Here is a 24832-nt window from a genome sequence, read left to right as displayed (position 1 = left end):
TCATTGAAGAGGTAAAATTATATTTGGTTTTTTAAATAACTTAGGAGATTAAAATGAAAGATGTAGCATGCATTAGGACCAAGCATACATTGACAAATAGGGCAATTGCCTGTCACCGGTGTTTTTGCAGTCCTCCTCATTTATTTCAAATACAGCATGGGGAAGGATACGGATTAGATTAGTGTGGCTAATCTAAAATAAATGGCTTTAAACTGTGGAAACGATTGTTTCCACGGTTTTGTGGAAACGAAACCCCTTTTGATGGCTTGTTAAAGATGTTTTTATCACCTTCATCTCTTCATTGCTCTGTCAAGATGATATGCTTGCTGGCAAAACGCCTGTGTTCAGGGCTCTTTTACAAGATCTACTTCTATAATGGGACTCAAGGTATATGCATGCCTTGCACTGGTCATCTTCAGCACTCCTGCTCAAGCCAAATATATTTGTTTGTTCTCCTACCTTGTGTGAATGTACACCTTACACACTTTATTTCAGAAAAATGATACGGTCCTCGAAGTCATGTGCTTTCAGGAAATGCCTACTCCCAAAGCACAGGACTAATCACTGCAGCAAAGGGTGGCCCTGATGATCTGAACAGCTTCAAACTCTGACACTAACACAAGAAGTCACCCACTAGAGAACGAGCTTCTCCTCACATTATACAACCCTCCAAGATATATTAAACCTATCATTTAACTGTGATGAACCACAAGCAAACAGAAACCTCCTGATGTGATATGAGACATAGGACACCGAAAACAAAGGACACATCTCTATTACAAATCGTCAGGGGACTCACTAGAGTTATGAGAGATTTACTAGAAAGATCCCAAAATATCCTACACGTGTTTTTAACTGAGTGAATTATAACAAGTCATGTCCTTTTCCTTTAATATTAATTCTAGCAGAAAGATAAATAGCTTTAAAAATAAATACATTGAAGGATATGTCTAAAATTACAGTCTTTGAGAAAAGCTACTGTCTAGCTATGTAAATGTATTGGCCAAAAATGGACTTGAGCGGTATGCATTAACTGAAATGCAGTGTATTCCATTGCTGAAGAGTGTGAGGATATTAATTAAAATAATTACAGAAAAAAGAAAAAGCATCCAATGATTGGTTCCAGTCCTTCAGAAATTCAGGACTCAGCTACAAGAGGCACACAGATATTGAATAGGTTCAGATGGAATATAGTCTTAACTAAAACAATACAGATAACCAAAAGCTGTCTTCTTTCCTCCCACTGGTGTTAACATTTGAGGAAACCCTCACATGATTCTTCCTCTTTCCCTCCTCCCTCCCTCCATCTTTCCAGGAGTAGCAAATTTATTCAGGGTAATAATAAAGCGGCAAATCTGGACCTCTTTGGACACTCACATAATTCTGCATCAAGTCTGGATGGTTTCTTTCGATGCCGTCATCCAGGATGGTGACCACAACGTTCTTTCCAGTGTAACCCCTCTTCCAAGCACCTACTATATTCATATCTGATTGGCAATGGTGGGTGTTATCACTGCAGTGCTGGGGAGAGAAGAGGAGATAAAGATGTTGGATGTTGCAGATTAGTGAGCAGTTGAAGGGTGGAGATATTATTCTACTTACATTAACTTCACCATTTAAATCAGCACATGAGCATATTGATTTGAAAAGCAACTATATCAACACCTTCACTTTGACAGAAAGTAGTTTTAAAAGAAATGCCAAATTAAATGAAAATTGCTAGTCCTGCTTATTTCCCTTTCTCATTACACTTCATTTTAGGCAATAGAAAAGGGAAGTGTCCAGCCATACTGAACCACTAGAAGTCATGTGTAAAACAAAGCAACTGTTCCTGGCTGTTAAGCACACTCATTTGAAATGTACATTTGAATTATTTGAATTTTTTCAGAAAAACAAACCATATGTGGATAAAAGTAGACCAAATGCCTGTACAGAAATGGTCATGGAAAAAACCCTTGCTTTTTTCAGCTTATGTGCTGTACAGTTTCTTGACAGAACGTCTGGAAACTAATCCAGATTCATTTCTATCTACAAAAGAAGGCTTTTGGCAGGTTTTGTGCAGTATCAGCAGGAGATGAGCAGCAGTTAAGAACCTGTAACCAAAACAACACCCTGAAAAACTTGCAGCTTAGGGTGTCTGATGAATTGTAGATAGATAGATTGAGAACAGCCTGCGGTACAGCTTTCAGAGCAACCATGTCCAGTGTGGTGGAGAAAGAAAGTTTAGGGTACATTAAAACTGAAAGCCTCTTCCTTGACATGAATGCACCCAGTTAATGTGAAGAAATCTGGCTTGCCATGGCAATGAGACATGACCCTCGGGTATTCGTATGCCCCATTAGCGACTCTTTAACCCACACGCAGAGCCCTCCCCTGTGAAGTGAGTTCAACAAGCCCCTCATTGGCGCTGCTTTTTTCCAGCTCCTCCAGGCTCAGGCAGAGCAACAGTCAAAAAAAAAAAAAAAAAAAAAAAAGAAAGCCCAGAAAAAACAAGAGGGGGTGCAGGGAAGGGGAAAAAAAAAGGGTGGGAGGAAGGTAAAAGAAATTAAAGAAGAAACTTGTATCATAGCAACAGTGGCCACACGAGCACGCTCCACCTCACTCCCTGCCCCACTGCCTCCTGTCCCCACTGCAGCCTCATGTTTTGGCACTCTACAATTTGCAAGGAGTATAAATACATTCAGAGGCATGCACTCCTCCCTGACTTATTCCGTCCCTCTCTTCCCGAATGCAAGCACACTGAAGAACTGTTAGCCATACTGGGTGCAAACTGACATCAAATTACTATTAAATTGTAACTTTCCTCCTTTTTCTCCAGTTTACCACCCTGTACTGTCATACACAAACCAGAGGATTTAAGAGCGGTCATTTGCTGTTACTGAAGCAAGATTATATTATTAGGCGATATATATACGTACACAGTATAAAGTCTCTCTCATGGTCTTTTCTTTGTGTCTGAAAATATCCGTCTCTCTGTCTATCCATCCTCACACAAAGGAGCTTGAAGGACTTCAGGGACCAGTTCCAAGGAATGTATAGGGCAGGCTTAATGCTTTTGTTCTGTGTATTGCTTGGAAATGCTCACACTGCTGGCTTTATGAAATTAATTACAGTCTAAACTTGCCATCTGGACACTGAATGTAATGGTTGTACACATGAGGGTTTCTAATGTACAAACAAGGGGGTTAAAAGTGTGTAATGTTTCCAAGTGCCTTTGCATTTTTCAAAAGTGTTACTGAATTAAGCATCAGAAAATACCTGCAAAAGCTATTAATATCATCATTCACATTTTGCTGATGTGAAGACAAGGAGACAAAAATGTGGAAACACCAGCCTCCAGCCACAGAGTAAACCCAAGAGAGAGCTGCAATGGGCAATCAGGATTCCTGGCTCTCACCTCCAGTCAAATTTACTGGGCCATTACACTGCCCCTTTATCCCCTTCTCTGAAATGCCAAATGACCCTTTGGCTGCTTTGCTGATTGTCTTGTCCTCTCTTCCTAGGGGATGAACTTGTTGTCTTGCTTCCCTGCCAGTCAAACCACTCAGGCTGAGCAAGCATATGGGTTTTTAATCCCCATTCCCTTCCAAACTCTTTGGCTCTCTGCCAGAAGATCACTGCTTTTCCCCTTAATGATGTTGGAACCGTCAGTTGCCCTCACTTACCTTACCTGAACTTCTGCTTTTGTGGTGGTGGCTGAAGGGGGCTGCTTTGCTACGTGCATGTAGACAAACACAAGACAAGAGACATCTCTTGCTTTACCACATGCTATGATGATTCTCTCAAGAGACGTGCCAGGTCAAATTGATGCTGAAATTATCTTGCTCTGCTCCAAGACTGGGCAGAAAGCTAGTCTAAACAAAATCTTCCTGCATAAAAGAAATTCCAGGGGTAGAGCAGGCATAACTGCTTGCCCACTTATAACTTTGGACCACAGCATAGGTAACACATGGATACAAAGTGCAAAGGCAGCAAAGAAGCATCCAAGTGGGTGTAGTTCCACAGCAGCTGAAGGGTTCATTTCTTACGGTTACAATATATAACTAATTCTCAAGTCCTATTAAAAGTAGCATCTTTGTTTGCTTTTCACCTCTATCTTTACTCTTCTTCCTCCTCTCAATTCTTTATCTACATTCTTCTCTCCCTTCTCCTACCCTTGTTCTTTTCTTCCAATACTGTCTTTTACCACTTAAATCCCAGGTTTGTTTGGTTCAACATCTGAGCTCAGATTCCCATGTTTTAACCACAAACTATACCTTCCCGAGATTAGTGTCTGATTTTCTCCAGACTAATCAGATTGTGTACTTTTCTCTCAAAGCATTCAGATTTGGTTTTTATCAGGAACACTTTAAATCTTGGAGTGCAATTGCTCTTCAAATACTATACAATATGGTATAGATATGCTGTCTACATCAAACAGCATCTAAGATGCCATCTACTACTTGGTTTCACTTGCACTCTTTCCCTTCCCTTTAATTTCCTTTCCTTCAAAAACATTTCTTGTAAGGAATTTTCTGCTACTGTGTTCTATTCCATAATTTTTCTTTAATCGTGTGCTGCTGCTTTACCACCTATCCAAATTACATTGTCAGATTTTTAGCAGAGGGCTGTTTTTTAATTAATTTGGAATCACTGTTTCAATTTACAGTGCTACCCAAATAAAAAATAATAAACCAGCTGTCATGATAATAAAAATTATGTGATACAGAAGTGACTGAATTTTATATCAGTGGGCAAGTACTGAATTTTATAGCTCATTTTCAATCTATTTTTCCTGTTCTCTCTTTTTAGAATAAAAACAAACTTTGTCATGATAACTTACAAAACCTGTGTGCTTACAAATTTTTAATAGATCTATTAATCTTTCAACTGTTGTTTTCTGAATTTTAAAGGGAATAGTATAAACTAGGTTAGTCTACAGCAGATAAAGTAATTAAGAAATCTCCTGCACTGGTACCATGACTAGACAACTGCAGTAAGCCAGCACTATTTCAAGATATATTGTTTTCATCTATTGCCTGGAGGACACCATCAAAAGGAATAAACAACCTCTCACCCAGTTACATAGAGTAATTTTATTGAGATTTTTAAAAGGCATTCAAAGGATGATGTTTTTCTTTGGACTGTTTAATTGGAAAATGTTAATGATACCACCATTAGTATTTAATAGAAACCATCTGCAAGGTTGAGAGACTCTTAAAAGTACATTTAGGAAGTAAGAAGGCTATAGTAAGAAAAAATTCAGATACTGAACTTTTCTCACATTTGAAATTCAATGCTTATGAACATAAAAAGACAAAAGAGTCACTTAGACATCTTTGGACAGACAATTTGGAAGCCTGCCTCTGTGCAATTAACAAGCAGACGTAACATTAGAAAGGTTTTCTGTTTTGATGTTTGCATGATGCCTTCACAGTATCAGACATGGGCCTGGATTCTCTTAGCTATTTTGTGAAATTTTCTCTTAAACGTACCTTATAATTATTATCATTATCTTAATGTGTCTTGCCTGCTGCACTAATTTTTGTGGTTGGAGGCTTGGTGTATCCAGTTAGGGATCAATAACAAAATCAAACAGTTAAATTGAGAAATCAAGAATCATATCAATGGTCAAACTCCTTTGGAATTCCAGAGATTAAAATCAAATTAAAAGAACAAAGACTATAAAATTCTGTTCTGAATTTTTGCAATGCCTGTTAGTCTATAAAAGTAGAGTAGAAACAGAAGTTTCTAGTCCTGTGACATGCAGTCTCTCAGAAAGGGCATATTGTGCCCTCTGCAAGTCTTCAAGAGGTACCTTGCATTGGTTTCCTGTAGTTTTTCAGTTACAAGGAGTTCTTTGACAAAATCTTGTCAATATTTAAGGGGATATAGAGAAAGAGAAGAGGAACAAGAACAATAACTACAGTCTTTCTGGTTTCATTAGAGTAGTAATTAAATGGTCTTTGGCATTGATGGAAACATGCAGAGTACAGATGCGTTCTCTACATCAGGGGGTTTTGTCAGCCACCAACCTGCAAGCATGGAGAGGAAAGGAGAACTTGCACAAGATTGCACATAGAGGAAGAAGAACAGTCAACGGCCTACACATTGACCTTGATCAACACAAGCAGGGAGAAGGGTGGCACACAGGGCCAAGGAATGGATTGTGGCATTTTGTGGAGCTATCACAAAAAAGAGACCAACTACCTGTTCTGTGAAGGGAATGTAATGTGGGGCATTTGGCAGTCTTAGCTGGTCCAGGCAAATGCACAGGCAGCAAAGTTTATCAGCTTGTAACTTTAGTAGAGTTGACATCTTGATGCTACGTTAAGCTTTCTGAGGTGCAGTTTTGGGCAGTTTTCTAAATTAAAACTTGCCAAATATTCTCTCATTTTCCTGCAAAAAGGAGAAATAATCTCTTTTCTTTATGCTTTTGATGTGATCCAATTTTAGAGTAGAATGAAAGAAGTAAGCAGGGAGGTAATGAGTAGAGTTGGAAAGGTAGGCTCCTTATTAAAATGGCTCGCGTAATGTAATAGAAATCATGACAACAGGCTTTGAAGAGCATCATAACCTGTAAAGCTAATATGATCTACTAAAATTATTTTCTAGCTTCTCTAGAGTAAACACGTGAAAATGACATTTTCTAAGCAGACTATTAAAATAATGTTTCTTTTTAAAAGTATTTCTTACATTTTTTTAGTCTTTCATCACAATAAAGAGAAGGTGAAAGAAGAAGGATTTTTAGAAAAAGGTGTGCTCGCAAAATTTATTTTTTTTTATGTTTCTCAGACATAACCTGATATGTAGTTCATGGTACACAGCAATTGCTAACTGCATAGGAAATTATTTTCTTCTGAAATAATATAATTTTTGATTATTGGTGCACACAGTATTTTTAAGCTCTAGCAGGAGCGGGCAGATAATATAAAGCCTGATTCATCTCAAATACAAGATATTTTTTGCATTAAATACTATTCAACTTCTGGAGCCACGCTTTACTGAATTGCTGCTCTTTTTATCTGTGTCTGTATCAAGAGAATATTTCAAGAGTGTACCATATTAAATATTTAACACCAATTTATTGCTTGTGCAACTTCAGGTTTAGTTAATTTACTTCAGAGATGAATTTGGTTCTTAAGCTATATTGATTCTTTAAGTTAACAAACAAAAATACACTTAGAGGCCAATAAGAACAATAACAGACATACATTATTTTATGCCTGTTTAAGCAATGAAGGAGAACAGGAAATCAATAAAAAGGGCTTCTTGTATTCATAGGAGTATCTGATGGCTATAGTGAGACAAGAATAATTTAAAAGACTATATATATGGGGTTTTGCAGTGAAAAATAAGGAGCTCATAAATCTTATTCTTTGGCTGTGATTACATTGCTATTCTTTCCAAAAATAGAATAATTCATAATGTGTTAAATTTGTATTCAAGACAATTCCATCACTTTCCCATCAATGGCACTTTTTTAAAGTCAACACTGGTTGTTTTTCTGTAACCTGTGTGCTGGCTCAAACATGAGTTAATTCAGGGAAGCCCTGTATGTCCATGTTCCACAGGCTGACGACAACGCAGCCTTGTTAGGAGTGGGAAATTCTCCCCCTTCTGGGTCTGCAGACAGGAAAGTTTCACTCCCAGCTACAAGTTCTGGAACCTGTAGAGGCACAGAAATAATCTGCCTCTAATATCACCTCTTTTTTCTACATGGGGTATGACCTGTGGCTCCATTAGGATGTCTGCCTTTAGTCCTATTTCTTTCCCATGTGGCAGCAACTCAAGGCAGAGAGAAATGTCGCTAAAAATGCTTATGGTCATTGCGCATGTTCTGCCACCTCCACTAAGAGGCAAATATGCAAAGTGGCATTCACAAAAACTGCAAAAAGTCCATCACGTCATCCCAAAGAGCAAAACCACATATATGTACAGAAAGAAATGAAAGAAAAAGATGAAGAAGAAAATGAAGAAGAAATTGTGAATAAAGGCAGATAGAATGCGGATGCAAAAATCCTCCATATGAATGGCATATTACAGACCTAGCACATCTTGTATATCCTTGAATCAGTGCTCACATGTTGAGAGGTATGTGTCAATGTATGGACAGATTTCTCCCTGGGAAGTGTTGGGAGAAATATAAGAACCTAATGCAGAACATCTTGGGGAGTCAGTAAAGGACAGAGAGGAGAGAAAAGAATTAATTTCCACAGCCTGTGGCTACTGCTAAGAAATGCGGGAAGGAAAGAAGCATGCATGGAAATATATCTCTACATGTGGCTGTAGTCTGTCAAGATGACTGTATGATGACTGTTACTACTGCTGCTGCTGCTGCTGCTGCTGCTGCTGCTGCTACTACTACTACTGATACTACCAGTACTATACAAATAGCCTATTTAGAAAGAAAAGGCCAGCAAATAGATCAAAAGTTAATGAATTTTTCCCTGCTTGAAGTCCTGTCTCAGAAAAAAAGTATGGCAATTCTTTTATTAATTAGAGAGAATATGTTAAAAGAACAGCTGTGCCCTGGCCTCAGCTGTGCACCATCAACCCTGGGGATCCAGTGTTCATGAAGGATGAATAATTCCTCAGAGAGATAATTCTTTCCATTCTACCATTTTTTGTGGCCTTTGCCTCATATTTTTATTTGACCTCATCTCAGTCCCAAAAAAGAAAGAGAAACAGGGGAGTTTTACAGGAAGTCCCAAGATGTTGTTTTTTTTTTTTTATGCATCAGTTCACAGAGTTGCAGTTATCTAGTAAGACCAAGCTTCTCCCCCTCTCTCTCTCAAGCTAGACTCGATGTTTTCATTATTTCTAAGATACCAATTAAACAGAGACATGGTACGTCTCACTTTAAAATAGTTTTTATAAGTTTGTAAGGATTCTTTCTACACTACTAAAGACAGGCTCCTCACAATTTACTTTTTAAGCTGTTTTCGAGTCATAGACCATTACTTCTATCTCAATTTGTTAAGAAGCATGGGAGAAGAAGGTGGTTTTATTTAGACTTTGTGTGAACATATGTGACAGAATCGAACTAACCACATGGAGAGAAGGCCCTGAGCAGATGGCTTCAATTAATCATTAACCTTCACAGAGACTGATGAGAGTGGGAGGAGTCCGGGGCTTTTACAAACCCACTTCCCTCCCCTTCCCCTCTTCATTTTACAGGGAAAAGAGAAAATTGATGTTTAAGAAGGATATGCTGTTATGGGAATGCTGGGGGTGGGGGATGAGCAGTGAGCTGATTTAGGACAGACCAGGAAACTTGTTTTTCTAAGAATGTTATGAACTTGTAGGAATGAGAGGTCTTGTGAGGAAATAGATGGAGAGTTGTTGGCTCTGAATCCTCATACCCAAATTTTAAGGACTGTTGCACTACCGCAGTCCTTTTTTCTCTATTTTGTGTTGTGGTCTGGTCCTTCTGATCCATGAGTCAATAGCCTGGTGACATCTGGTGTTAATGGTGGGATGTCCTGGGGTGAGGAGGAGGGAGAGAGGGACAATGACAGGGAAGGATGTGAGACAACAGGACTTGTTCATGAGTCTGAAGGAAAGATACACATCCATACTCTTCCTCAAGGGACAAAAGTGGGTGGGAAAAGCAGGGCATATTATGACAACCCCATATTCCATTATTAGTAATGGAGTAGTTTTTCCCTGTTTTCTTACAGGCATGTGGAGTTCCTGAGGCTGGAACTGTTTCACAGCGCCTTTACTTCAGCAATAAACATCTATGCTACTCGATACCTAGAAGCCTTTTCCCTAAGAACCATAAAAAGCCATCATGTTATTGTACCCTTGGTCCCATTATTTGCTTGGTTGGTATGTCAGAGGAGATTATAACTTGCCAGAGGACAAACTTTAAGCTCATGAAACTATTCTCTTGAGACAGAAGTATAAAAATCACTCCATACCCTCCTTAGACAGCCTTACAGAAATGTTTAATCTAACACTGAAATGCATGCTGTGAAAATTCATTAACAGTACAGGATCAGACTAAGACGAATGGCTGCTATTTTAGTTTGCCTATAGGGAAGTAAGTGCCCTAGGCACCAATGGGCTTTTCGCCATTTGAATGTGCTATGGTTGACAAATGCAAGGCCCACTGTGTATTATAAGAGAAACCTGGGAAGATAAGGCCAAACCACTAGAGGGAGTGGCTAGTTATATTTTGCAGATGAGATCATCTGGCAGAAATGAGAGAACTAGCACAGAGAAATCTAGAGAGGCCTAGTAAGGAAAAGGAAAGGCTATTCAAGAACAAAACAAAACAAAACAAAAGTTTTGCGTAAGGCAAAAACGTACCACACAGTTACTATTGTTTCTGTTTCAGGAAATTTGACTTGTCTGATTGAATGTTAAAGTCTTTCTGCAATGCTGAAGAAGGTTAGTCCAGAGACATACGACAGAGCTGTGCACGAAAGGCAACGTGTGCAAATGTGCCTGTGCAAAATAGGCAACCAATGTAAAAACGTCGTGAAAATTGCAAAAGGTCTTAAAGGAAATCTCAGCAGCGTGTGAGGATCCAAGCTATCTCAGAGAATAAAGATATTGCAGAAACGTTCTGGAGAAGTCCAATATATTTGCAAACACTGTTTTTATAGAGAACTGGAGACAGACCAATGTCTGTGGAACTTTCTAGTAACAGGACTTTAAGGGACTTGGGGAGCTGCTGCTAAACTAAAACCCCACGTTTATCACTGAAGACACCTAGGTTGTGTTGACTGCAGCAGTATTATGAAGGAACTTCCCCCTGTTGCAATAAAATAATTGAATATTTTCAGTTCAGATCAGAACCGATCTGAGAACATAATTTTGAACTGATACTAGAGGAATGGATTCCTGTAGACAGAGAGAATATACGACCTCAGTATAAACACCTTTTATGCACATCAAAGACTCAAAAATGTAACTTGTCTAACTAGACCTAGGAGGGAAATCACACTCATGACTGTCAGGTTTATATAGAGTCCGTGTGTAGGGCAGTCCCGACTTTGAAATGATACCCATTAATGATAACGGCCTCAGCATTTGCAGATATCTTAAAAAAGACAGGAAATCTGCAGATGAGATACCCAGAGAAATTACTAAAGGAAACTATGATCAGAGCGTTGTCGGAAGGGAAAATGATACACTATCAGAAATAAACTAAAGGCAAAAGTTCTTAATTTTATGATTGTTGACAATTCCTGTGCGTCCCCTGCTTTTCCTGGTACTACAGTTACAAAATACACTTCGCGGCATCTCTTCTCTGTGGCTTGCGTTCTTCCTTGTCATTCCTACCATCTCTATCCATCTCTACTGTGATTCCTGTCGGTTGGTCTTCTGACTTTCAGCTTTCTCCATTTTCAAACATCTGCTGTAAATGGATGTGTTTTTCCCTGTTCCTGTTGTTTCTCCTATTGGCTCTGCTGTTTAACTGAAAATACTATTTTAACATGAATGTGTGCCAAGAATACATTGCAAAGCTAAAAAAGATCTTCCAAGTAAAAGGGGGGATTCTCAGGGAAATGTAGTGTACCTCCAGTAAACTAATTAATTTTTTCAACTGTTATGTTCTACAATGGAAATGCATGAGGCAGTTACAAAAATGGTTTTATTTACTTAAAAACTGTAATGAGATCTTTGGATCCATTATAGATGTAGAATGAATCTGTAAGCAGTTAATAACGTAGTAACTCATAAGGAAGCTAACAGAGGATTTGACATATCAGTTTGTACTTTGAAGCCATTAAGATGGCTTCACAGATATAGTTATACTCTTTTTCTTTAAGGAAACATTACTGAGCATGTGCACTTATTAAGTCTCAAATCTTAAGAGTCTACAATGCTTCCTTGTAGTTCAGAGAATTTGAAAATACATTCTCCTATAGCACACTCTCAAGCCTGATGACAGAAATTAGTGGAGTGGGAAGTACCAATGGCAATAGAGACAGAGTGGTCTGGATCACTTATGAAGGTGAACCTATTTAAGTGGCATGTTTCTAATATAATTTTATATGAAATCATACATAAAATTATGCATGTAGGACTGAGACTGCAAGCCATAAAATGAAAGTGTCCAGAAACACACTAATGTTGAAAAGGACTTAAGATGTAAGGCAGACAGTTACCTATAACTTCAAGAAGATGCTCTATGAAGCCATGTAATATTAATTGATAGTTAAGCAGTGGGATAGCAAGAAAAGTGGGTTAACACACTTTTTTAAATGACAGCAATGATCCCATTCCTGGAACGATATATGCAAGTGCCTAATATTGATGTTTCAAAAAGGATGCTCTTGGAAAATTGAGCAGTGAGCCCTTGCTGCTTGTTTTCTGAACCAACTGATAGAAACACAATTTACAGTGATTCTTAACAAGCTCAAAGAATTTATTTTATCTAAGAAACAGTAAAATATGACTTAATTTCAGCATGCAAGTTAACTCAATGCAGATGGTATTTTTGAAGCGGGAACATTTCTTTAATCTAATAGAGAATGGCCTAATAAACTATAAGTACAGAGCAAGATAAACGTGCAGCTACAAGGTGTAAGATTTTTAACAGTAAATAATTAAGACAATGGTCTTACAGATGTGACTCCTTTACAAATCCAATCTTTTATCTAATATATGTATGCCTTACTGAAAAACCTAATACACTTTAATTAGAAATTCTAGGCTTGTGATTGCAGGTTACCAGTTGTACTGACTGTTGGTCAAAGAAAATGATCACACAATCCTCTGCCATATCCGTGAAAGGAATCAACCAAAGGAGTAAAGATGCTGATGCTGGCTTCTGTGAGACTAAAGCAGCTCTGTGTCAGGATCTCCACGGAAGCCCCAGTAGGAAGTACAATCTAGGACAATAAACTTTTTATGCCATTTACCTGCCTTCAAATACTTTGGGAGGGAGTTTCAGTGTCTGCAGTTAAGTATTGCTTTAAATATAAGCATATCCTGAACAACTCCACTCTAAATACACACAGAAACATTAACTATTATGAATAAAACTCAATTAAATATGCAAAGCAATAATGTCAAAAGGGAACTGACAAGAAACATTCACATGAGGTGAAGTTTTGAATTTTTTTCCTCTTTGACCTTTACGTTTAGGAGTGTGTGACAAAAATATTTGAAGAGAATTTTTTTTTATTATTTCTGGAGCAAAATGAACATCTTGGTGCAGAGATATGGACTGTTTTAAAACAGAAAAATATGGGTTTATGTGGATGCTTTTCTATTTGTATGAAAGATAAAGATCTTTCAAGGAAAAAAGGTTTCTAAGAAAAGCAAGAGGAAAGTTCGTTTTGTTATTATAACCTTGGCGCTGTATAAAATAAATAAGGCTTTTGTATTGATTCAGCTGAAGATCCATTTCAGACTCTTGTTACAGACACCCTGGTCAATTCCTGTATGGATCTAGGGCTTGACTTAAAACAATCCACAAAATCAACTAAAAAGTAATCACAATGAAACAGGCTTATTTCAACACAAAGTGGGGCCTGTTAGCAGCCCTAGAACATGTTGGTTTGGAGGATGCTGAAAAAATCAACAAAACTTTTAAGTACGTACTTAAGTTTAGGAATATGCTTAAATCTATCCTTGATCTGCAAAGCGTTCAGATGGATGCCTAATTCCAGTGAGATGCATGAGACCTAATCACATGGCTGTGTACTTCGTTGCGCAGTATCTCATTAACAGCACCATTGCAAGTAGCCACTTTATTATTAAAGAATTCTCCTTTTTTCTTACAAACAGCCAAAAGAGCTTTTTTTTTTTTTTTGAACCTACCATCCTTTAACTTATGGATGCCAGGATTTAACATGGATACAAAGGACAAAACAAGAATCTTGGTGAGAACTTTTCAGTTCACAATAAATGTTTTGTTCGATTGCTCTGTATTTTTCTCCATGCCTCTCCCACAAAACCAATACATGAATCAAATGAACAACTTGATACAGCATGACTATAGTAACAGGGTTGCTCCAGAAAGGAGAAATGGATGAAACCTGCTCAGTACGGTCATTGCACGCTTTACTTTTAATTTGAACTTTCCTATTTGAATCAATTTCCTATTAGCACCCCTATTCACAACTGCCTAGAAGACAAATGGTGATGACTTAGAATTATCTTTCTCTAAACACATATACAGACATGTAAATTGTTCCTGTCCTTCCCCATACAACGTAACTGCATCAAGAGATCTCTGCTGCTTAGTGCCTGCCTGGAGGCAACATGGGTCATAACCTCTGTTTCATTCACAGTCACACTCACACGTACAACTTCTACCTGTTAAGCAGCAAAAAGAGAGGAATGGCTCAGCCTTAGGTTTATTTTTCCTATCAGATTGTGGGATAAATCTTGTGTGTGAGTCTTTCAAATGTTGAGACAATCTAAGACTTTTTCTTAGTAACAAACCAAGCTTACAAAGTGGTTTTGGCCACCCTTGTAGATTCATTCATTGAGAGTATCTAGAGAATAAGTCCTTAGAACATTTCAGCAGTAATAGTTTACACAATGTATAACATGGTCTCAGACTATCAGCATGTTTGAAGTCCCAAACAAGATCAAAGCTACTTCACACAGTGTGGTCAATACTTGAAACTTTTGTATACTGGAGAAGAAGCAGCAGCCAGACGTAGTGAAAGCAGACCACGTGCCCAATGTGAGCGGGCTTAAAAGGCAGGAACCTTTCAGATTTTGGTTCTCTCTCACTGGTCAGTATCATTCAACTTTCCTGCTACGCAAAAAATGGGTCAACGTTGTGGACTGTTTGGGCAATCACTTTTAAAGGACAGACATAAAATAGAATGACGTTTTCACTTTCACAATACTTTTATCCTCTTATGTAGTAGTTCATCGCCAATTTGGAGTGCGAGCAGATGGAAATTGCCATAGACAATGTTTTAAAAAGGAAAACCATATGAAGGTAGAAAATACCCCTAATAATGAAATCAAACCGAAGAGAACTGAATTGAACGTCAAGATCCTCAAGAAATCTGAACCAATCTAACTTCTCAGTGTTGTCAGAAAAGTTAATCCTGCTTCCTCTTCTTTCCTTTTTTGTTTTTTGTCTCTGCTGTTCAGGTAGTCATAAGAGATGATGCATGGGATGGGGACAGGATTGAGAAGGTGGGGACAAAGATACTGTAGGTTGTAGGATGTGACACACATAGCCTTGAGCTTGTCTTTTGTGTCTTGGGAAACTTCATCATCAGAAGAGGGCTCTGAGGAAGTCTTGAGACAAAAATTCAGTGGACTACAGGAACTCAGGGATTTTTTCCAGAATCATGTTTTCTGTAAGCAGGCAAACTCCTTACCAAGATGTAAGGGCTACACTTTTGAAGTAGGCTGTATTAATTCCTCTATCCACATTTCAATTCATGTAGATGGGGACTTAGTTAATCAAGGATATATGGATTTCAGTGTTTCAGCAGCTGGAATCACATAAAGTCTATTCAAACACTGCATCTGAAAGCTTGCACTTAACAAACTTTCCTCAACAACCTACTCTGCAGCCAGACCAGGAGACTTATGAGGAAAAAAACCAATCAGATTCAACCTTCTGTTGAATCAGGAGGTTCAACATTAAACCTGGATGTGGAAGAGCACACAGAAGTTGAGCGAAGGAGAAGTTATTCAACCTCTTTGTAACTTCAGAAACATTTTTTTCTTTGCTTAACTTGTCTTTATTTTTTTTCTAAAATTCTATTTTTCTGGCTCACAAATGTGATCATGTAACCAGAAGCTGATATTCATAAAACCAAAACACGATCTCCCAAGTAGTAGTTTACTGTTTATTAATAAACTGTCTTACCTGAAAGACACAGAAGAGGAAAACACTACTATATACTTTATGTTTAGTCTCTCATGTATATTTATGACTGCTTCTCCTTATGCTTCTGTGCTTATGCTAATTGGGTTTAACATAGCTTTTTACTGTTCTCAAAACTGAAAATAACTTGTTTTGTTCTGTTAGGAATTCACATAAAAATAGATAAAGACAAGGCAATTTTATGCTTAGATGGCATGCTACTCATGGATTAGTGGACTCTAATGCAATAGAATGGGTAAGACAAAAGTGGTATCAATATTGTAAAAGATTCACACTTGCATGTCTTGGGGCTGTCTGAGGCTCCTCCCTCCTGCACACTGCCTCCCTCTGACCACCATGCGTTTCTGCTGTTTGCTGCATATGAGTTTATTTTGAAACAGCCAAGTTTTAAGTTTTTGCAGAATTTATAACCTCCACAGCAAAAAAACCAAGCACAGATGTTGCCTGTATTGCTCCACACCTTAGAATTGGCGTATTTTCCAAGAAGCCCTATTGCCTCTCCTTGAGGAGACTTGGGGTCTTGTGCTGACAGGATCTCCTGTATTCAATGACTGAGTTCAGAATGATCACTTAATTTATTTAGGTTAATTTTAAGCAAAACTGTATTTAAAAGTCATGCAGATGTGCAAACACTTGCTGGACGTCTCTCCACAATGGCACTGATAGAGCTTGATATACTTTTAGTCTCCTCTGCTATCTGTTTCTTTTTTGGCTAGAAGAAAATCCTCTTCACAGGGCTTGAGCAGCAGATGTAACTCACAGCAGAGATTTCATGACATTAGAAGTAGCTACAAGGAATGCCAAGGATGACCTGCTTCTAATGAAGTGGTGTAAAACACACTTTGTTGAAGTCTCTACCCTCACTGTGTTTGCTTCTTCTGTTGGTTTGGTTTTGGTGTGGTGGTGTTGTTGGTTTTGGGTTTTGGTTAACTTTTTTTTTGTTTAGACATGGTTGAAAAAGGCGCAAAAATGAAGGTCAAAAAAGGGTCAGTGAGAACTAAGGTCTTCTACATACTTGTGATTTTAGTCACAGCATTTGCTCCTGTGATATGCAGGAAGATATGTTAAAGCATGGACACAGAAATCAGGAAAGCTGGAGTTTTGATGTCCCCATTCTTATGGTATCCAATGTCATATGGCATCTGTCTTCAATAAAGAGGGGCACAATAATATTTAAAGACTGGTACTTGTTAAAGACCTAACATCCTAGAGCTAAACAGTCATTCTCCAATTTCTCCTTTGCAAAGGGCACTACACAGATGAGGCTCTCCTCTGGACGAGCGGCTAGGAAATTGCCTTACGGAAGGACAACACTAATTTGTGCTCCCTGACTGGGAAGCAATATAGCTACTGGCTGTGTCAGAAATTTCTGTAAGTCTTGTAGGTTATGAGTTCATTCTTTAGCAACCAGACCACAAGACAGGCAAGCTTCAGAATCAATTTTTCTGTACTGTGGCTGTGCACTTCTGGTCATTTTGGCATTCCTCATGTTTGTATGGTGTTCTTTATGTGAAAAAAAAAAAGCTATAAAATATTAGTTAAGTATAATACTTAGCAATGCCTTTCCTGAAGAATATGCAGTTTTAGTATGCAAACAATACCCAAAAAATAGATAGTAAGTGATTGAAACAAGCAGTATTTTTTACAATTAATTAAATCACCTCTTCCTTTTTTCAGTAACTCAGTATTGCACAACGAAATAAATTGTTTTGTTATTTGATATTATTTGATTTTAATTAAAAAAATTTGAAAAGTGGGTAGCTAACTAAGCAGTCACTCTCGGACAACTACTCTTAGAAAGTAATGACAGGTAAATTCCTTCTCCTTTGAAAAGAGAAAAAGTGTACTTCCAGATAAGTATGTACCTCTGTACATACATGAATGTTTTTCCTGCTGAAGTGCTATGAGAGAGAAAAACTAAACCACACCAAATCATGCCCCAGTATGGCACACTTTACAGTTGTTTATGTTAGCAACTTTATATCCATTTATATTCCATATAATTTATTGTTAGCTGTTTATTTTGAACCAAAGCCAAAGGCAGATATTTATCATACCTCATTAGAAATTCAGCTAAGATTTTGTGGCACTGTCATTTCCTTACTAACTGCAGAAATTAGTCAGAAAAAGGCAGTTCAGAAAAACACAATATCATACACATATGATATTCCACAAACAACATTACACAGAAAAGTACCTGCAGTTTCTTAATGTTGTTGCCCAATTGTTGTAACTCAGTTGTGGCCCAGAAAATGATCCATTTAAAAAAAAATCTTGAAAGATAAAATAAAAGTGGATACTATCCCTCTAAAGATAAAATCACTGTAGTGAATAGGCAGAGGAATGCGTGCTATCGCTGTGTGATTTATTACCAAATCTTTGACAGTCAGGAAAATCTCTCCCAAAGCAAGTATGGAAATGATTTCAGTATCGCTGCTTCTTGGTTCAGTGAAAACACAGGCACAACCCCTGAACAGTGCTGGCTTCCATTTTGTGTTTCCTGGGCACTTCCAAGGCTGCTAATCTGGAAGCCAGAACTGAATGTCCCAGAGGAACAGATCAAGCAGCCTATCTGGTCATTCTGACTTTAAACTATTTGTTAATCTTGCTAAAATGGTTGCACTAATAATCTCTTTTCAGTAGATAAGGACAAATCCACTTCTACAGGTTTTTGATTACTTAAAGTACGCTGTTGCCTTCCAACAGGAAATGAATTTAGGTCAAACTGTGTATTACCTGACCTTATGTTACTAGTTCTACCTTGTCCACAGAGAACAAGAGGTGTGTTTTCACATACTGATTGGCAAGGTAGTGTTTTGACAGTCAGTTTGATTCTTTCTAGCAGCACTTCCACTGAAGTTAAGTCATAGATTGTTGTCTTAACTTTCTAAAACACCAAAAGCTCGATTTTCTCATGCAATAAAAAAACACACACAAATAAGGAAAGTGCATGCAACAACCAAACCAAGTTACAAAATAAGCAACTCATTTACAAGCATGCCATGCCACCTCAGAAAGAACAATGATTTGGCTTCCACTGTGCAGAGGGAAAGAGAAAACAATCCTTGGGAGGGCAATAAAAAGAGAGTGAGGTTTTTCCTTAGCTGCCCATGGCTGGCATAGGTGGGTTGGAAACAGCTTTTTAGGAGGTTGTAAAGGAGGGGGACATGAATTTATTTGCTGTGGTGTTGGCATATGGCAGGTAAAATTCAGTCCTCAACTCTGTCTCCCCTGCACCCAGTACACTGCCTCCTTCCACAGCCCCTCTCACCTTAGCTGACCTCATTAAGGGCCAGGGCAGGGACATAAAATCCTTTTCTCTGCTCAGCCACTCACACTTGGAGTTGGAAGAGGGGCACAAAATAAGCCAGCTCCCCACAGATCTCATCAGCGGCACAAGGGAGGCAACTGGCCTGTCTAACTCTTCACCTCCACCTTATTTCATGGCTACAGGACCTTTGGAGACTCATATTACTCACTGCTGATAAAGGCTTATTAGCCCCATTCTGGCTGCTGTCCAGAGTCAACTATACCATGTCAGAGCAGGAGTGTCTGTCCCTCCCTGTGAATGCCAGTATAGCTCACCTGGGAGCTCACAAATATAACTGGAGAGCACTATGCAGCATACTGGAGGAGTTTTCTGAAGAAACAAAGTAAGCTGGGAGCCTTCACTGAAGCTCAAAGCAATGCTGACTTCACAGTCCTCACTGAAAGTGGAAAGTAAGCAATTTTTTCCTGGGTTTTGGTTTCAGCGTCAGAGCTCAAGGCAGCCAGCCCGAGCTGCAACTAATTCAGATCTCATCAGTCTGCATGGATTGCTCTCAGTTGCAGTATAAATTATATTTCGTCTCTCTATACCAGAAATCTAACAGTGTAAAATAAAAGGATGACTGATAAATATTGAGTTAAGCTTCTCCGCAAGTCTTTTATCTTCAACAGCTTTCTAAAAATCTCCGTAACATCACACTACATTTATAATTGTGCAACAATATTATATAGCTGTCTCGTCCAAGTAATTCACACAGTATTATTCACCAAGTAATTTGGAAATGTTGGTTTCCACTTTGGTTCAATCACCTGGTTTTATCGTGACCTGCTGGCACTGCTATAATCCCCTTCCACCTTGACTCTCCTGAAACACTTTCATTTGTGCATCTGCTTGTCCTTTCAGTCCAGTTTTGGAAACTGTGAATGCTCTTCCAAAAGCCCCCAGAGCTAAGTCATAATATAAGCAGTTGGAGAAATAGCACAGCCAGAGGGAGGTTGTATCTTTTCTTAAGTTTACAGATTGCAACTAGAGTATCTTTTCAAAAGTTTTGCATGAAAATTTGACTTTTTCAGCAACTGAAGTGCATTATATTTACCTAATATGTTTTTCTTATTTTTAAAAAGACTATGTAAATTTTAGTGTCCTATAGTACTTTTCCATTATATTGCTACATCTCAGAGAAAACATCTCAGACAATGCAGCTTTACAAAAGCCCTTCTTTTGGGTTCCAAACAGAAGACTGTGAAGTTGTCTGCTTTTATCACTCCTCCAAATGCATATTGTCTTCCACCTACTCTGCCAAAGCACAGTTTATGTCTAGAAAGAAGGAATAACAAGGAATAAATCTGAAGAGAAGATAAGAAAGGTTGAGAAAAGTAAAGAGATTCTGAAAAAGGAAAATAGTTTTCAAGAGAGGAAGTACTTCGTTTGTAGAGATCAATAGCAAAAACAGACCTTAAAATTATTTAAGAGAGGTGAGCTGACATCACTGTGGACCAAAGACACATGTAAAACAAAATGAAAGTTTTACTTCAGTGAGGCTTTGAATTATACTTTATGTTGGTGTGGGATGTGTTTAGCAATGACAATTAAAAACACAGCATGTTTTTTGGCCAAGATATGTAGTAGGTGGTGTCCTTCTTCCTCCATTCCAAGAAGCTTATGAATGTGACGGTCTCACCCATTTTCTACCTGAGAAGCTGACAGGCAAGTTCCCATGTTCCACTTTTTTATGTGATTTGCAACTTTAGTGATATTGTCAGCTATTTTCAGATAAGTTTCAATGCTACAAAAATTTTCTGGATGATCCCCAATATGCATTCTAGAGACCCTGTCTACCTTCTTCTCTGAGTATAACACTATTTTTAAAGTTATATTATTTGGTTTTGTGGGTGGCTCAGTTATTTTATGCTGTAGTGTCTCAGAGGACTACCATCTCGCCCCAGTGATTTACTGCAATGGAAGCTCTGGCTTTCCCCTCTTTCTCTCTGAGAGTGCCATACCTTCTCCAGCTACAAGGAGATCCTACAATATACACCTCTCGATACACATGTCCTCTTCCTCTGATGAAGGGGCATCCAGTGAGGAGAAAACACTTGGCTTATACAGTTTACACTTGGTTTACACACTTTATTACATTTATTCTTAGGTGCTCTAACAGAACAGTGCCCCTCCCTCCAGCCCCACATCTCAAAACATCATACTCCTCCTCCAGTAAATTCTCAGTCCCACAGAAATATCCTATTATATGTTCAACTCCTGCCCAGCAGTAACTATGCCATGGAGAGTGGGAAGAACCTGGTAGGAAGTGGGAGCTTCTCCAAATTAGAGAATCCTGTCAGCACTAGCAATTATTATTAACAATAGATGGGATGATATCAGCACTGGAGAGGACTGTCCTTGATCGGTGTTTGAAAAAGACTTGTGCCTGTCTTAACTGACTGCAAAGACATAGTCAGTGTCTTTGTAGTCTAACAATGAATGGTTTGTTAAAAAATAAACAATGGCTAAATTAATTTCTTGCAGGGACTTCTATTTAAAAAAAAGTATGCAGTGGAGCCCAGCATCACAGCAGAGCTAGCTTACAGCTGCAGAAAGCTGTGCTAGTGTGCCAGTGTGATTCCAGTTTCAGCTGACCACTATGAAGCTCTTCTGAAGTGGGGAGCAAAAAGAAATGGTCAGCAATGAGAGTCTTGTGATTGAAGTCTATTAAACTCAAAGTTAGTTATATTAACCACATCTTTGCATATATTTTTTTTTTTTTTAATATTTACTTTCTCTAGTTTTTGTGACCATTTTTCCATACAGGCAAGATGAGGAAACTAATTAAAAAAACTGGCAGCTACAGTGAAACTGGCTAGGCACAAAGTCCCCTTAGTCATTCCAAAGACACTGTTTGTTGTTATTACAAGTAAAACAGTTTCAGATAGCAGTAGGGCTTCAGGGTTGACTTCGACCTCTTTCAGTTATGCAAACTGATTGTATATAGTTCATCCAGTTATTGACAAACAGGTTATTTTGTCAACATCAATGAAAGAGAAGAAATGTATTAGGTATATCCTGATGACACAAAGATAGCTGAGCTCTGGGGATGGCATATGGGACTTAGTTCTCTCCTGACTCAAAATTTGGAAAGGGGTGTTAACTAGGGACCTTCTTTCTCTTTGATTTTATTTCTTTGATATCAGTTTATTCTGAGCAAGCTGGACCCAATTCTGTAGGTCTGTTTCAAAAAAGAGTTGAACAGGTCAAGTTTCACATGCTACTTAATCTATAAAAATATTTTATTTTACTCTTGAGCACAGATGCCTCAAGATTCAGAGGTCATGATAAAGCAGCTGGTTTATTTCCAACTTTCCTTGCTTTGATGGAGGGAAGTCAGAAGAAAATCGCCCTTTCCTTGTTATTAGAAAGCATGAGAAGCTGTAATTTCTCAATAGATGATCTCCTGGTAATGAAAAGTACAAGTATACTTGTTCAGATGATGAGTGGCTCTGGAAGCTCTGCCTGCTTTGTCTTCCATAGAACCAAAAGGTGCTAAATAACTATATTCCTCATGTCTCTGCTCTTTTTAGGAATGCGTTTAGAGCAAATGGCAAAAAATAGAGTAATTAAAGAAGGACCTTTTAATTTGTTCACAGAATAGTTCTTGATTGATACTTTTAAACTTTGTAATGGCCCAAAAGAGAACGATGGACTGAATCCCCCTTTTAACTTCTTGCTGTGGGTATCACACAAACAAAAATGTATTATTTCTAGTCCAGACAATTAAAATTGCAAGGGATGGTAGTTGCGCAGAAAAAGCTGGGGGAGGAAAATATCAACCAGATATTGCTTGGCAAAGTCTTTGAATAAAAGGACTTGTGTCAACAAATCTGAACTACATTTACAGTCCTGTTAGAGATTATGCCAGTTCAACGGCCAAAGGTATATCAATCTTAACCCACAATGAAGTTACTTATTAATCCAAACGCAAACGTGTACTTGATAATACTTTATTACCTTCTCAATAACACATCTGCAGCCAGCAACCTAAAAACTTCTTTCTGACGTAGCAATGACTGAAACCATTAACTAACCTCAAATTCCTTTTTTGCCTCCAACTTATAAAAGTAAATAAGATTAACAAAAGTAGCTATGGTTACAGTCACAAATGCAGTCATATGAGGATATGTGGTAATGACCCAAGTCAGTCCTGAAGTCAACCCATTCACGTATTTTTAGCTATTCTCTCTGCTGAAATAGTGAACTTGCTAATACTTTAATGATCACTCTCAACAAAATATCATCAAATCACTACCACTGAAGATACTGCAAATACACAGAGTTATTCAACAGAGGTAAATGCAATCAGGCAGGAACAGCCCCTGCCTAGAGGGTCTGCAAGTGAGGAGTTTCTTCCACAGATACAGAAATGACAATATTCTGAAAGTTGTACAAGACAAACAGTAAAATCCATTTGCTGCCCTTAGGTGTTTTCTGTATTAGACTGGCAATTGTGGGAGAGCTGTGAAGGAGTGTGGCTAGGCAACACAACTGATTTATAAATAGGAGACTGCTACCTTCCTGAACAAAATTAGAGGTGACTGCTATAAGCACCTATTATCAGTTAAAAAACATCCCTCTAATCTAGTTCCACCAAAAAACTATGGTGGTATTAAACAACTTGTATACAAATCTAGGAGCCCAAAGGAAAAAAATCACATAAACTACCCTACATGTTATATAGTGGGCTTTTTGCATTATTCTCTTGAAATTTGGCCCCCCTCTTTTTAGTCTAACACAGAGCTGGAAGTCTGTAGCAATAACAGCAGACTACCTAAAGATAAATCACTGTTATTTTCTAGTTTCAATTAAAAATGCTGAAATAAAACTTTTAAAAAATGAGAGCTGACAGGACACAGTATTATGATCTACTGCTATTTATTGGAATCTGTCTGTCACCTTATGCATGTATTTATAGGATAGGCAGAATGAATAAACACACATATTAGAGGAGACAGACAAGTATACACATTTCAGTAAACTGGGAAAAAGACCTGCCGTGATCTCATGACCCAAAACAATACAGCTTTCACAAACAACTAAAAAGAACCACATTTTGGATAAAAGACATTTTCAAAGTGGACAATGAACTGCTAAAAAAACCCATAGTACTGTGATAAAACAAAAATGAAATAGATTTCTACTGTACGAGGAGAGTTACTGCCTGAAAGGCATAGATCTCTTAATAGCTCAGAAAGAGTAATATGGAACAATTTTTCCATTGGAAAAAGAAGAGTCAGTAGTAGAGTTCTTTAATAAAAATAAGAGGAATTTTGGAAGTAAAGTTATTACATAGCCTCTCATTAAAACACATGAATTCAAGAAACTGAATAGCAAAGTTATTAGACTTTCTGACTTACAAAATGCTCATATGATGTATCTGTGAAGACAAGTACTTCTGACTCAGTTTACTAACAGCAACTGTTTACTGTTAGTTACAAATTACCTATGACATTTTTTGTTTCTAATGTATGCAACAATGAATTACAAGCCAGAACAAAATGAATAAAAACATAAAAATATTTTTAAAGCTGAAAAGGTGGTATCTACTTACAGGGAAATTATCTTACATATTGTTGCCAGAAAGGCATATTCTCCTCCCTATCCGAAGCAATTCAATCAAGTCATAAAACCTTCTGAGTGTCATACTTAAGTCAGCAACATATGTGACGTACAACATGTGAAAATGAGAAACAACATGAGAAAGCAAC

At 38.0% G+C, this 24832-nt stretch overlaps 1 protein-coding gene across 2 annotated transcripts in view; it reads right to left on the bottom strand.

The window, feature by feature from the left end:
• Positions 1-24832, bottom strand: part of PCSK5 (proprotein convertase subtilisin/kexin type 5) — a 253931-nt gene that overhangs the window by 172829 nt on the left and 56270 nt on the right. For both annotated transcript variants that reach the window (XM_074569790.1, XM_074569788.1), the window contains exon 4: positions 1378-1521. In XM_074569790.1, coding sequence (XP_074425891.1) covers positions 1378-1521 — 144 coding nt within the window. The remainder of the gene's footprint in view (positions 1-1377; positions 1522-24832) is intronic.

The sequence above is a fragment of the Larus michahellis genome, chromosome Z (genome assembly GCF_964199755.1).
Source record: "Larus michahellis chromosome Z, bLarMic1.1, whole genome shotgun sequence".
Classification (NCBI taxonomy): Eukaryota; Metazoa; Chordata; class Aves; order Charadriiformes; family Laridae; genus Larus; species Larus michahellis.
The sequence above is the reverse complement of the archived record's forward strand: the minus strand, read 5'-3'. Positions and strand labels throughout refer to the sequence as shown.